This window comes from Rhineura floridana, chromosome 5, assembly GCF_030035675.1.
Source record: "Rhineura floridana isolate rRhiFlo1 chromosome 5, rRhiFlo1.hap2, whole genome shotgun sequence".
Taxonomy (NCBI): domain Eukaryota; kingdom Metazoa; phylum Chordata; class Lepidosauria; order Squamata; family Rhineuridae; genus Rhineura; species Rhineura floridana.
Window position 1 is genome coordinate 4714896 of NC_084484.1, and position 12208 is coordinate 4727103.

Consider the following 12208-nt stretch of genomic DNA (forward strand, 5'->3'; position numbering starts at 1 on the left):
TGGCAATTGGCCAGGGAAAGAGAGCCATTTGCTGCTGCTGTCTGCCTGCCGGCTTGCTGCTGCTGCTGCTCGGCTACCACCACCACCACCCTTTCCCGGTTGGATTTCTGCTCTGCGGGCGTCACACCTTGCAGGACCAGGCCCCAGGTACTCAGCCAGCTGTGGCTGATTTTTTTCCACGTGTTCCTTCTCTGGAGGGGATACATAAGCCGGCTAGCTGAGGTGGCTCCTGCTTTGTCTGCCTTTTCTTTTCTTTTCTTTTTTCTTTTTCTTCTGGGTCTTCAGCCTGGGAGAGAGGACTCAGAGCCAAGTGGGGAGATTTGAGGGGGCCCCATTTAGTGTAGTGATGGGTCGAGGGAGATATGGCATTGTGAGGAGGACTTGCCAGGTAAGTGGAACGTGGCCCAGGCAGTTAATGGCTGTGCCTTGTTCCGGTCCTCCCCACCTCTGCAGGTTTGTTGGTTGCCCTGTCAGCCAGCTCTCAGGCCTCCGGATGCTGCTGCTAAATGTCGGATCGGTGCATAATAAGATCTCCCTCATTCACTATTTAATTGTGGATGAGGCAGCCGATCTGGCATGTATAACCGAGACCTGGGTGGGTGACCAGGGGGGAGTCAGTCTCTCCCATCTATGTCCACCAGGGTACCTGGTCCAGCATCAGGGTAGACCTGAGGGTCGGGGAGGGGTGGTTGCTGTGGTCTATAGGAGCTCCATCTCCCTCTGCAAGCACCCTGTCCATGTGACTACTGGTCTGGAGTGTTTGCACCTTATGTTGGGTCAGCGGGACAGACTGGGGATTCTGTTGGTGTACCGCCCACCCCGCTGCCCAACAGACTCCCTAGCTGAGCTGACGGAGGTGGTCTCAGGTGTACTGTTGAGATCCCCCAGACTGTTGGTTCTTGGGAATGTCAACATCCATGCTGAGGTCACCTTATCTGGGGCAGCTCAGGATTTCATGGTCTCCATAACAACCATGGGACTGTCCCAATATGCCATTGGCCCAACACATGTAGCAGGGCATACTCTAGATTTAGTTTTTGCATCTGGACATGGAGTTGGTGATCTGAATGTGGGGGGCCTTACATCAGTCCCTCTGTCATGGACAGATCACTGCTTGCTGAAGTTTAGACTTACAGCGGCTTTTCCCCTCTGCAAGGGTGGGGGACCTATTAAGTTGGTCCGCCCCCAAAGACTAATGGATCCGGATGGTTTCCAAAGGGCTCTGGGGAGTTTTCCGGCTGATAGGGCTGGCACTCCTGTCGAAAACCTGGTTCAACTGTGGAATACAGAAATGACACGGGCGGTTGACATGATTGCTCCTGAGCGCCCTCTCCTGTGTAGAGCTCGTACGGCTCCATGGTATACCCCAGAGCTGAGAGCGATGAAACAATATAGGAGATGGCTTGAGTGCCGATGGAGGCGAACTCCTAGTGGATGCAATTACACACTGGTAAGTGCCTATGGTAAGCTGTATTTTGCTGCCACTATCAAATCATCAATCTGCCACCCAGCGGAGCTCTTCAGAATTGTCCGGGGCCATTACACTCTGGCCCCAGGGACATGGTAGAACCATCTGAGGCCCGCTGTAATGAATTTGCTAGGCACTTCCAGGATAAAATCTTTAGCATCCGCCAGGACTTAGACTCCAGTGTTATAGCAGGTGAATCAAGCGAGGTATCCAGAGCACAGCCTTGTCCCGACTTCTTGGATGAGTTTCAGTTGGTGCAGCTTGAGGATGTTGACAAGGTGCTTGGACGGGTTCGTGCAACCACTTCTGTGCTGGATCCTTGCCCTTCTTCAGCTTCTCACCTCCTCCCAGCCGGGCTTGGCATTCAGGAGGGACACTCGCCGGGCGGCGGCTCCCCCCCCCTTCGCCTCGGACCCCCCCGCCCGCCAACTTGATGAGTGGTTTTTGAGATCCAGGGCATACTAAAGAATTATCTGCTTAAGTTTTTAGCTTGCAAAGCTGCTGAGCCATGGCTGACTTGGACCACAATCTGAGTCTGGCGGATGCCCTGATGGAGCCCCAGCCGCAGATCGAGGAGGAAGTGAAACGGGATTTCATCGCCACCCTGGAAGCGGAGAAATTTGACAATACCGTTGGAGAAACGGTTGGCAAAACGGACTATGTCCCTCTTCTAGATGACAACGACCCAAAGTCTGGGAACCAGGAAGTGAAAACCAAACCCCATGTGGACAACGTTCCTGTGGAGCATATGTCGGAAACTGGACCGGCAGCCGTGGTCAAGAATGGTGATCATGGGATAGAAAGCTCCAAGAAGGGTACGATTTTAATGGCCCCTATTTAGTACACCAACAACCTTTAGTATGAACAAATATAGTGTTTGGTGTTTTTGATGTTTTATATGTTTTTTGCTTTGTACGTCGCTCAGAGTGGCTGGGTAGCCAGCCAGATGAGCGACTAAGAAATCGAATAAATAAATAAATAAATAAATAAATAAAAGCTAGCAGGGATGGAACAGCCAGCTGGGCCAGGGAAGTGTTTAATGCCTCTCTGCAAGAGGAGGTAGTCCCTGGCTGTCTGAAAGAGGCAGTAGTGAGACCACTCCTGAAGAGACCCTCCCTGGACCCAGAAAATCTTAATAACTATAGGCCGGTAGCAAATGTTCCATTCCTGGGCAAGGTCCTGGAATGAGTGGTTGCAGACCAGCTCCAGACGCTCTTGGATGAGACCGATTATCTGGATCCATTTCAGTCGGGTTTCAGGCATGTTTTTGGCACGGGAACAGCCTTGGTCGCCCTGTATGATGACCTTTGTCAGGAGAGAGACAGCGGGAGTGTGACTCTGTTGATTCTCCTTGATCTCTCAGCGGCTTTCGATACCATCAACCATGGTATCTTGGGGAGACTGAGTTGGGAGTGGGAGGTACTGCATTGCGGTGGCTCCACTCCTACTTGGCAGGTCGCCTCCAGAAGGTGGTGCTTGGGGAACATTACTCGGCACCCTGGACTCTCCAGTATGGGGTTCCGCAGGGGTCAGTTCTGTCCCCCATGCTGTTCAACATCTACATGAAACCGTTGGGTGCAGTCATCCAGAGCTTTGGAGTGCATTGCCATCAGTATGCTGATGACACGCAGCTCTATTTCCCCTTTTCATCTTCTTCGGGTGAGGCTGTCAATGTGCTGAACCGGTGCCTGGCTGCAACAATGGACTGGATGAGGGCTAATAAACTGAGGCTCAATCCAGACAAGACTGAGATGATGTTAGTGGGTGGTTCTTCTGACCTGATATGGATGTCCAACCTGTTCTGGATGGGGTTGCACTCCCCCTGAAGGAGCAGGTTCGTAGCTTGGGGGTTGTCCTATAACCATCTCTGTCACTGGAGGCTCAGGTAGCCTCAATGGCACAGAGTGCCTTCTACCAACTTCGGTTGGTGGCCCAACTACGTCCCTATCTGGACAGGAATAACCTGGCTTCAGTTGTCCACACTCTGGTAACCTCCAAATTAGATTACTGCAATGCACTCTACGTGGGGCTGCCTTTGAAAACGGTTCGGAATCTGCAGCTTGTGCAAAATGCAGCGGCCAGATTGGTAACGGACCAGACGGTCCGAACATGGAAAACCAATTCTGGCCCACTTGCATTGGTTGCCTGTACGTTTCCAAGCTAGATTCAAGGTGCTGGTTTTGATCTAATAAAGCCTTACACGGCTTGGGACCACAATACCTGATGGAACGCCTCTCCCGATACGAACCCACCCGTACACTACATTCAAGATCAAAGGCCCTCCTCCGGGTGCCTACTCCAAGTGAAGCTCGGAGGGTGGCAACAAGGGAGAGGGCCTTCTCAGTGGTGGCCCCCATATTATGGAATGAACATTGTGACGAGGTGCGTCTGGCGCCAACACTGTTATCTTTCCAGCGCCAGGTCAAGACTTTCCTCTTCTCCCAGGCATTTTAGCATGTGTTTTTAAATTGTTTTTATATTGTTTTGAATTTTAAAATTGTTTTAAATTGTGTATTTGTTTTTTTATTGCTGTAAACCACCCAGAGAGCTTGGGCTATGGGGCGGTATAGAAGTGCAATAAATAAATATGTATTTTGTTTATTAAAACAAAGCTTTGAGTGTTCTGCAAATGCAAAAGTGTATTAGGAGCCAACACCCCACCACACATACCATATAGGGTCTTAATGAACAGGTTAAAAAAATAATTTATTCTCCCCCTGCCAAACTTTCCACAGTTGAATTAAGCAGGAAATTAAGAATAGAGACAATCTGCTTTCCACAAATTAATACAGTGGCCCCAAGTCTTAACTCTGCTGCCATTTGGCATCAAACATGTCAGACTCCCACAAAGAAGTTACCGTTAGCAGAAGAGGAGTGGCAATTTGAGACTTCTGGGGTTTGGGTAAGAGTAGGCCACTGAATGCTGGATGGCGAGGCTTGGGAGAGTTTTGGCTTCAAATGACTGGCCTGCTGTGTCACAGAATGCCTGGCCCAGCAGTATATTTGCTATGGAGACAGCATGGGGGGGAAGGAGAAGAGAAACCTATCCTTGTTGAGCCCTCCACTCATGGACCATTGTAATCCAATTCTGCAAACTTACCCAAAAGAACATGTATGCCTCCCTATTGACCTAAGTCACCTACCACCAATTTGTAGTTTTGATATTGGTTCATCTTTGTATTAATGGTGGAGGCCTCAGAAAAACTGAAAAAAATCATTATGCCATATAAGTATTTTTAAAATGAATGTTTAAAATAATTTTGTTACAGCCAGTTCATGCTGCTGTAACGTTCTTAGAGTGAAGTTTCTGGTATATTAAGGTTTATTTTTAATATCCAGCCCCCTATTATATTCATCAAGAAACTTTTAAGGTGGCTGGGCTGCTGCACTTGCCTTGGATTACTAAGCAAGCAACAAGTGTTTTTCAGAACAGCATTTTTCACTAGCTGATAGAAGAAGCCAAATTAATCTAAAATAAAAATGTTTCCCCCCTCTGATTACAGGAACTTGGTAATGTGAAGTAGCAGGCTTGCTGAAAATGGAAAATGTTGAGCTGCCAAATCCAGAAGAAATAGGACCATATTTTCATATCAGTATCATCTGATGCACAATGATGATTGAAGCCAAATTAAGCTTTTATCAAGCTTTGTGGGCAAAATCTCAAAAATACCAAGAAAAAAACCCGGTATTTGCAAAGAGTAACAGCTTTCCATAACTGAAAATCAATACTGAAAGAACATCACAAGCTAATTCAGCCATCAGGTCAGTTACTGTCCTGTTATTGCTTATCACATTAGAAAGAGTATGACAGAACTTAAACAATGGTTAATCAGAGGACTAATCAAAGAGAATCACTGACTCTGATGTCAGAGGAATGGACTGATACAGAAAGGAAATACTTTATTGAACATTAATGTTTGTAACACTTGAACCAATACTCCTCAAGCAACTGCTGCCAAATTTTGTCATCTAAGTGAATACATATTCTCTTCACTCAGTAAAATGGCCAACAGTGCCAGTCGCTCTAGGGTACAAGCCCTTGTAATTGATAATGGGAGTAGATAAAGGGAAACCACTGCCCCTGCAGTTTATGATAGCTCTTGATTCCTATATCTGTACATTGAGTGGTCTGCTGCTTGTTGCTGAAAATGTGGGTGGGCTCTTTCCTCATGGTACCGTGAAAGTAAATAACCATTTCGTACGACAGTTGCTAGTCACAATATACAGTAGAAGGGTTTTTGCTTGGAAGTATAGCTGACCACAGCAAGAACTCAGTATCAAGAAAGATAAATCAGTTTGGATCAATAGCTTCTACCACATTAATACACAAATATTATTATAAACCCTCAATCTTTAATAGATATGAAGCCAATCTGGGTCCCAAAGTTCTCACCATCACGAACATGAGAATAAAACTTATCAGGGCAACACGATGTACAGATAGTGAGATTTTGGTTCTGGTCTATTACAGAATCATCCTGTATGTTCTGAGGCAGTATCCCTCCAGCCTCCAGAAGAATACTAATGCAAGGGGGGGGAGAAAGGGGGGGAAAGAGAGATTATTAGGTTGACACTTATTAGAGGTTGGTTACTATAGAAACATAAGATATTACTTCCAACACCTCACTGTTTAAATTTTTTTCATGGGTGGGAGTAAGCCCCAAGACCCTCTTCCACATACATGGTGATTGGGAAGAAAGGCAATACAGCTCCAGGTTTGCTTGCACCTTGCTCTGATTTATAACTATGAAATAAAAGAAGACAATATGCAACTGTTGTGCCACCTTAAATATATAATCAGAGAATACAGTGGTGACCATAGGCTTCTTTCAAAGATCTGGCAAAGGGATGGGATGTGCTTCATTACCAAAGGGGCCAATATTAAACACTGATGCAAAATGAAGAAACTATGCTTTGCAACAAACTGCATGGCAGCTATGCTTTTACTGGATCCCTAAACAGTGGACATATTATCAAAGACTCATTGGCATGCATATATCCCACCTGACAGCAATATTCTTTGGAAGTTTTACCTCACTATCTCTGTGTAAGATAATGGAAAATGCTGATGTTAAAGCACAATAGGAGGGGTCATAACTCAGTGGTAAGGCATAGGTTTGACATGCAGGAAATCCCAAGTTCAATTCCTGGCCTCCCCAGTTAAAAGATTTCAGGTTTGGGAAAAGTCCTTTACCTGATGATCCAGATAACTACAGCAAGTTAGACTGATGACAATGATTTGACTCAGTAAGGCAGTTTCATAGGTTTACCTTTTCCCCATTTATTTATGTACTGCAGCCTTGTTTAGTGACCCTACAACTAAGATGCTTGGCTTGTATTTTAATGGGCTAGGAAATGTTTATATTATATTTGTATTTATATTAAATCTTTCCCATCACCAGTAAAATTGGTCTCCTGTGCGTGGGTGCACTGATCACCAAAACCATGGAAGGGACATGCCTGGAAGTGGTCCCTACAGGTGGAAGAGGACCGTGAGATAAGCAGATAACACCAAAACATAAACACATCTCCCTGCCCAATACAATGGGAGCCTGAAAGCTGTGCATACAAGCTGCTCTAATATTGCTAATGTGTGTTAGGAGTAGAGAACAATGCATAAATGTGAGCCCTTACCCAATCCAGCTGGGCTGAAGGGAGTCAAGTCAGTAAGAACTATGCACAGTTCAACTGTCAAAAAGATCCTTTAAACTCTTAAAGGGGAACAGCAAGGGGGAATGCTGTCTAAGAGGGCAATACGGTAAACTGGATGCACATCCAAGTGTACATTCCATTGAAAACAATGCAATGAAGTAAAGATAGGCAGCATATACATTTAAATGCACATTCGATTAGGTCTGCAGTGCCTCATCCAGCCAAGTGACATGGATACAAAAGCCTGCTTCTGTACAATGAAGTGTGAGAAAGAGGAGTGAGAGGAGGAAGTTTCCTTCTTTAGTGATGGGATTAACTAACAAAAAGGGAGCAAAATACACAGGCTGAATTGTTCACAGGCCCGCACTTGTGTTATGCTAAACATCTGGAACTCTCCCAATTAAGAACAAAATCAAGCTTACCGTGTTGCTCTTCTGATATCAACATAAGGGTGTGATGATTCATAAAGTCTTACACATTTTGGATCAATCCTATAAAATTCTTTTGCTGATTCCCGAGGCAGTTTAAAGCAACAAGGTCCAACAGATGGCCCCAGCACCACAACTATATCTTTCACATTACAGCCATATTCGGTTATCATAGCATTAACAACAGCCATAGACACTCCTAACAATGTGCCTTGCCAACCTGAGAAGCAGTGAAGAAAAAAGATAATCTTATGGGTTTCAGAGTTTAAACACAAAAGACAACAAAGTTAAATAGACGTAAGCATGCAAAATTGATCACAGAAATGCGGATGGTGGCCGAAGTAGACATGATGGAAGCAAGAGTATTTGTTCTTTATGGATGTCTGCCCTATTTGCATATGAATATCAGGACCAGCCAAGCCCAGATGAGAACTCTCTTTGCAGAGGGCTCACCACCCATTACTAACCCCAGCATATACCAAGGGAAGCAGATATAGGCTGAAGGACACACCAAGGCTGCCACCCTGTAAAGCATGTTACCCATGGAGGCTGCAGAATGAGAGATCATGAAGTTCCTTGACTTGACAAATAACCCAGCTCTGGACCCTTCATCAACACTCCCTGGAACCACAGGAGCAGAGATGGCAATGAGCCCGAGCTGCAGTTCAGACCAGGAGGTGCAGTGTGTGTTTAACAGCATGAAGCCTCCTATGAAGCCTCCTTTCTCAGTGACCTACCTGAGAAGAGGAAGCAAGAACTTATGCATGCTTTTAATCAGGTGTCTTGATATTCAGGGAGGGGGAAGCTGGCAAGGTCAGTTCTGTTACTGCCTGGCTGCTGCTGCATCTTCTGACCAGTTCCTTGTGTTCTTCTCTGACACCTTGGCAGAATAGCTCCATCCCACCTGAACCTTGTTGGACAGCTTGCCAGTACAATGAAGAACTTAGTCAAACCACTCAGGATTGGAAGGAATGTAATAAAGAGTATGTGTCTCTACAATTTTTAGAGCATCTTTTTGATCCCAGGGTATGGTTTGAAGGCACATGAGGCTACAACCTACGCTGGTCTGGATGTGGTCAGTGCCTGGATGAATAAGATCAGGGGGCTGGGACAATCACTTTATCAGGAAAAGTGTCAGTGTTTGGCACTATTTGGGGTACACAACAAAGCAAATAAAGTGGTCAGGATAAATGTGTATGAAATCATGCATGATGTGGACAAAGTAAATAAGGAAGTGTTTTCCCCCCTCTCTCATAGTATTAGAGCCCAGTCATCCAAGTAAGAAGAATAGCGGGAGATCCAGGAGAGACAAAAGAAAGTACTTCACATAGTGCATAGTTAAACCATGAAATCTGATGTAACAAGATGTGTTGAACTGTGATCTTACCAACTTACAGAGCAATCCTAACTATAGGAAGATGGAAGAGTTTATGCTGACTTAATTTAAGCTGGTGTAAGTTACCTCTGTTCAGGAGCGAAGCTACTGCCAGCTAAACTGGCTCAAACCTGGCAGTGGAAAAACAAGTCTTTAAAGTAGAATTTGACTTACACCACTGTTTTTGCCTGTGTGTTCCACCAGGCTGCCAGGCCACATGAATGAGCTGAAAGAGGTGTCTGGCTGTAGTTCTGGAATGGATCAAGGAGAACAAGCTAAAACTTAACCTGGAAAAGTATTAGGAATCTAGGGCAAATGACATTGAGCAAGGGAAGTATTTCCCCAAGCTATAGTCTCATAGGTAGAGCTGTCTTAACAGCTTGGCTTCCCTGTTTGCTTTTTTCCTTTCTCCATGGTTTAGATTTGAACATTCCATTCCACGTAAGGTTTATTGTGTTTTGATAGTAGCACTGTCTAATATATAAACTATGCAATCTTATACATGTCTACTTAGAAGCAGCAGCCATTGAGTTCAATTTAACTTACTCCAAAGTATAGGATTGCAGCCTATTCCTACTAGCAGACTAAGACTAGCTGTTTATTGCTGGAATATACTAGGAAGAAATGGTAAGAAACTGGTGGAAGTGGAAATCTAAAGATGGAGTGTAAAAATCAGGGGACAGAGGTTCAAGATTTAACCCCATAACAGTCAGATTCCTACAGCATGTTTGAGGCTGTGTGTATGTGTGTTTTTAAAGTGAGAAACTGTGGTTATGGTTCTGTGAGTGTATTGTGTAGTAAGGAAGGGGATGGGTAGTACATATGTATGTATGAAATTTAACACATTAAAAATCAAATTAATCATATGACAGAGAATGTCAAAGACTTAAAACCTTCACAGTCTTAAGCCAGATATTTTTCCTAAGAGAAATTTATATTGACCTCTTTGAAACATCATGGTTATCAATAAGAATTGATAAGCCTGTGAAAACCCTATCTACTTCTTTAACCAAAGATAGAAAGTAGGAAAAATCACTGCAGCAATCAGGAAAGAATTGGGTTTCATTCCAGAGCAACAAACAATTCAGAAACTAGCAGTAACCGCAGAATTAAAAAAAAAGTTAATCACAGTTCTCTGTATTGCTGACACACATCTAAAGAAGCAGGTTACATTTCCCAACTTTTAAGTCAGCAGTTTTTATTCACAGTGTTCCCTGTTGCTTCTTAGCTGTGTCAAAACTTCCCGATAGAGAATTGCCAAGGCCCACATACAATCATTATTTTGATTTCTCAATTCAACTGGTTAAAAGACCAGCATAATCCAACATTTAAAAATCCCACAAAAGTCTGTGGGTGTTACCTTTGGCTGAATCAAGCCCTCAAGAAATTAGCATAATTCTTTAAACATTATTCCTTAAATAAGTCCAGGATTAAACAGTGGATTAAAACCAAAAAGGTACCTATTTAAGTAGCCTGCATTTTCATATGGAATAAAGTGTGGGGGAGGGGGGAACACTTGACATTAAAACCCAGAGCAAGAAAATAAATGGGGGGGGGAGAAAGTGCAAATGTATAAAAGGTTATGCAGACCAAGGATATAGTTATCCAATGGATTCCTTGACCGCTGTAAGACAGCAAAGGAGTCTTGTTACCTGAATGAGCAGCACCACATGCTTTTTTGACAGGATCAGCGAAAAGCACAGGGATGCAGTCTGCTCCAGGGGCAGCTATTGTAACACCTTTCTGGTTCGTTACTATACCATCATAGCTATCAGGCTTGGCCTTTCCCATGACCCAAACATCACTGGCATGGTTGACCTGTTAATACCAAGACAAAGTAAGGCAATCTGAAAAACTGGATTTATGAGTGCTCTTTTGCTCCAATATTTCCTAAGGCAGTACTTGTGCCTAACAATATTGCTCATTTCAATGTGATATAATTGACCTTGAAAACCTTAAATGGTCTGGGGTCAGGATATTTCAAGGGCTGCCCACTGCTTACTCCCATGTGAACTTGTCTGATGGCTCCAGTTATCTTTGGAGGTTTTCTCCATTGTACTACCCCCACCATCTAAGGCAGCGGTTCTTAACTGGTGGTGCATGCACCCCTGGGGGTGTGAGACATTTTTTCTAGGGGTGCGAGGCGTTGCTCAAGAGATTTTAAAAATTCATTTAAATAGAAGCAGAAAATTAACTATACAACCAAAGATTTTTGAAAACTGTTACTTATCTTAGCTAAGTTAGGCTAAAACACATTAAAAAAATGAACGGTATTTTTTCAGGGGGTGTGAGAGCATATTTTGGAAATCCAAGGGGTGCTGGCAGTGGATAAGGTTAAGAACCACTGACCTAAGGTATGGTGGATAGTCACAAGAGCAAAGTGTAATTTGAAACTCCTTTCCTAAGGAAATTTGCTTAGCTTCTTCCCTTTAAGTTTTAGACATCAGATTAAGCATTTCAGGGGACAGTCAGTCATTTATTTTTTAAACCTGCATTTTATTGTTCATTAGTTCTGCTAAGCAGAACTATAGGCAGAAAGGCATTTCAACACAAGGATTGCTGTCACTGATGTTAGAATGATGAGTTTTCAGGTCTCAGTTATATCTTTTGAAGTGATAGCTGATATAGCACAGTGGGGAGGAGAGCCTGGCTGGGAGCCCAGAGTCTGTGAGTTCAAATCCCTGCTTATGTCTCCTGGGTGTCAAGGGCCAGCTCAGGGGTTACGTGGCAGCTGTGGGCAAACTGCATAGTCCCAAAGAGCCCAGTTGCCCCCCAGCTGGCAGCTGTGGACAAGGAAGGGGCTGGCATGTGCAGCTGTGGCAAGCTGAGCAGGCCCTAGCCAGCTGGGGAGGACTAGCCTCAGAAGGAGGCAATGGTAAACCCCCTCTGAGTACCGCTTACCATGAAAACCCTATTCATAGGGTAGCCATAAGTCAGGATTGACTTGAAGGCAGTCCAGAATATAATTATATATCATACAGGAGGGTAGTAGAAACACTTACCAGGTAAGAAGCAGTCTGGGGCAATATCATTTTTTATTTCATGAGAAGTCTAAAGGGCCATTCAATTTTATCAATATTCTTACCATTTGTTATTTTCTGTTAATTACATCAAATGCTAGGGATGACGTGTATTTGAGGGACTATGATAGTGAATAAAAGTTTCTCTCTGCAGGATGCAATTCATGTAAAGTAAGTAGTTCTGCAGAGAGTCTGTTTCCAGTCATTAATTTAGAATTTTAGGGGTCTGACACCCAGGGATGGGGAGAATGTAGAGAAAAATCTT

At 44.2% G+C, this 12208-nt stretch overlaps 2 protein-coding genes across 6 annotated transcripts in view; one reads left to right on the forward strand and one right to left on the reverse strand.

Annotated features, from left to right (window-relative positions):
* Nucleotides 1-6019, forward strand: LOC133386198 (microtubule-associated protein 4-like). Its single transcript, XM_061629890.1, has 3 exons — nucleotides 1-147; nucleotides 1951-2283; nucleotides 4972-6019. Exons 2-3 carry the CDS (start codon nucleotides 1977-1979, stop codon nucleotides 4980-4982), a joined length of 318 nt encoding a protein of 105 aa, XP_061485874.1. The 5' UTR covers nucleotides 1-147; nucleotides 1951-1976; the 3' UTR covers nucleotides 4983-6019.
* The window catches only part of LACC1 (laccase domain containing 1), an 11141-nt gene continuing 4267 nt past the window's right edge, over nucleotides 5335-12208 (reverse strand). For all 5 annotated transcript variants that reach the window (XM_061629882.1, XM_061629880.1, XM_061629881.1 and 2 more), the window contains exons 4-6: nucleotides 10576-10741; nucleotides 7543-7768; nucleotides 5335-5989 (exon numbers count right to left, since the gene is read on the reverse strand). In XM_061629882.1, the coding sequence (XP_061485866.1) occupies nucleotides 5815-5989; nucleotides 7543-7768; nucleotides 10576-10741 (567 nt within the window). In that variant the 3' untranslated portion in view covers nucleotides 5335-5814. The remainder of the gene's footprint in view (nucleotides 5990-7542; nucleotides 7769-10575; nucleotides 10742-12208) is intronic.

Coding starts and splice junctions, on each gene's coding strand:
- LOC133386198 (XM_061629890.1), top strand. CDS start 1,977: ATGGCTGACTTGGACCACAATCTGAGTCTGGCGGATGCCCTGATGGAG.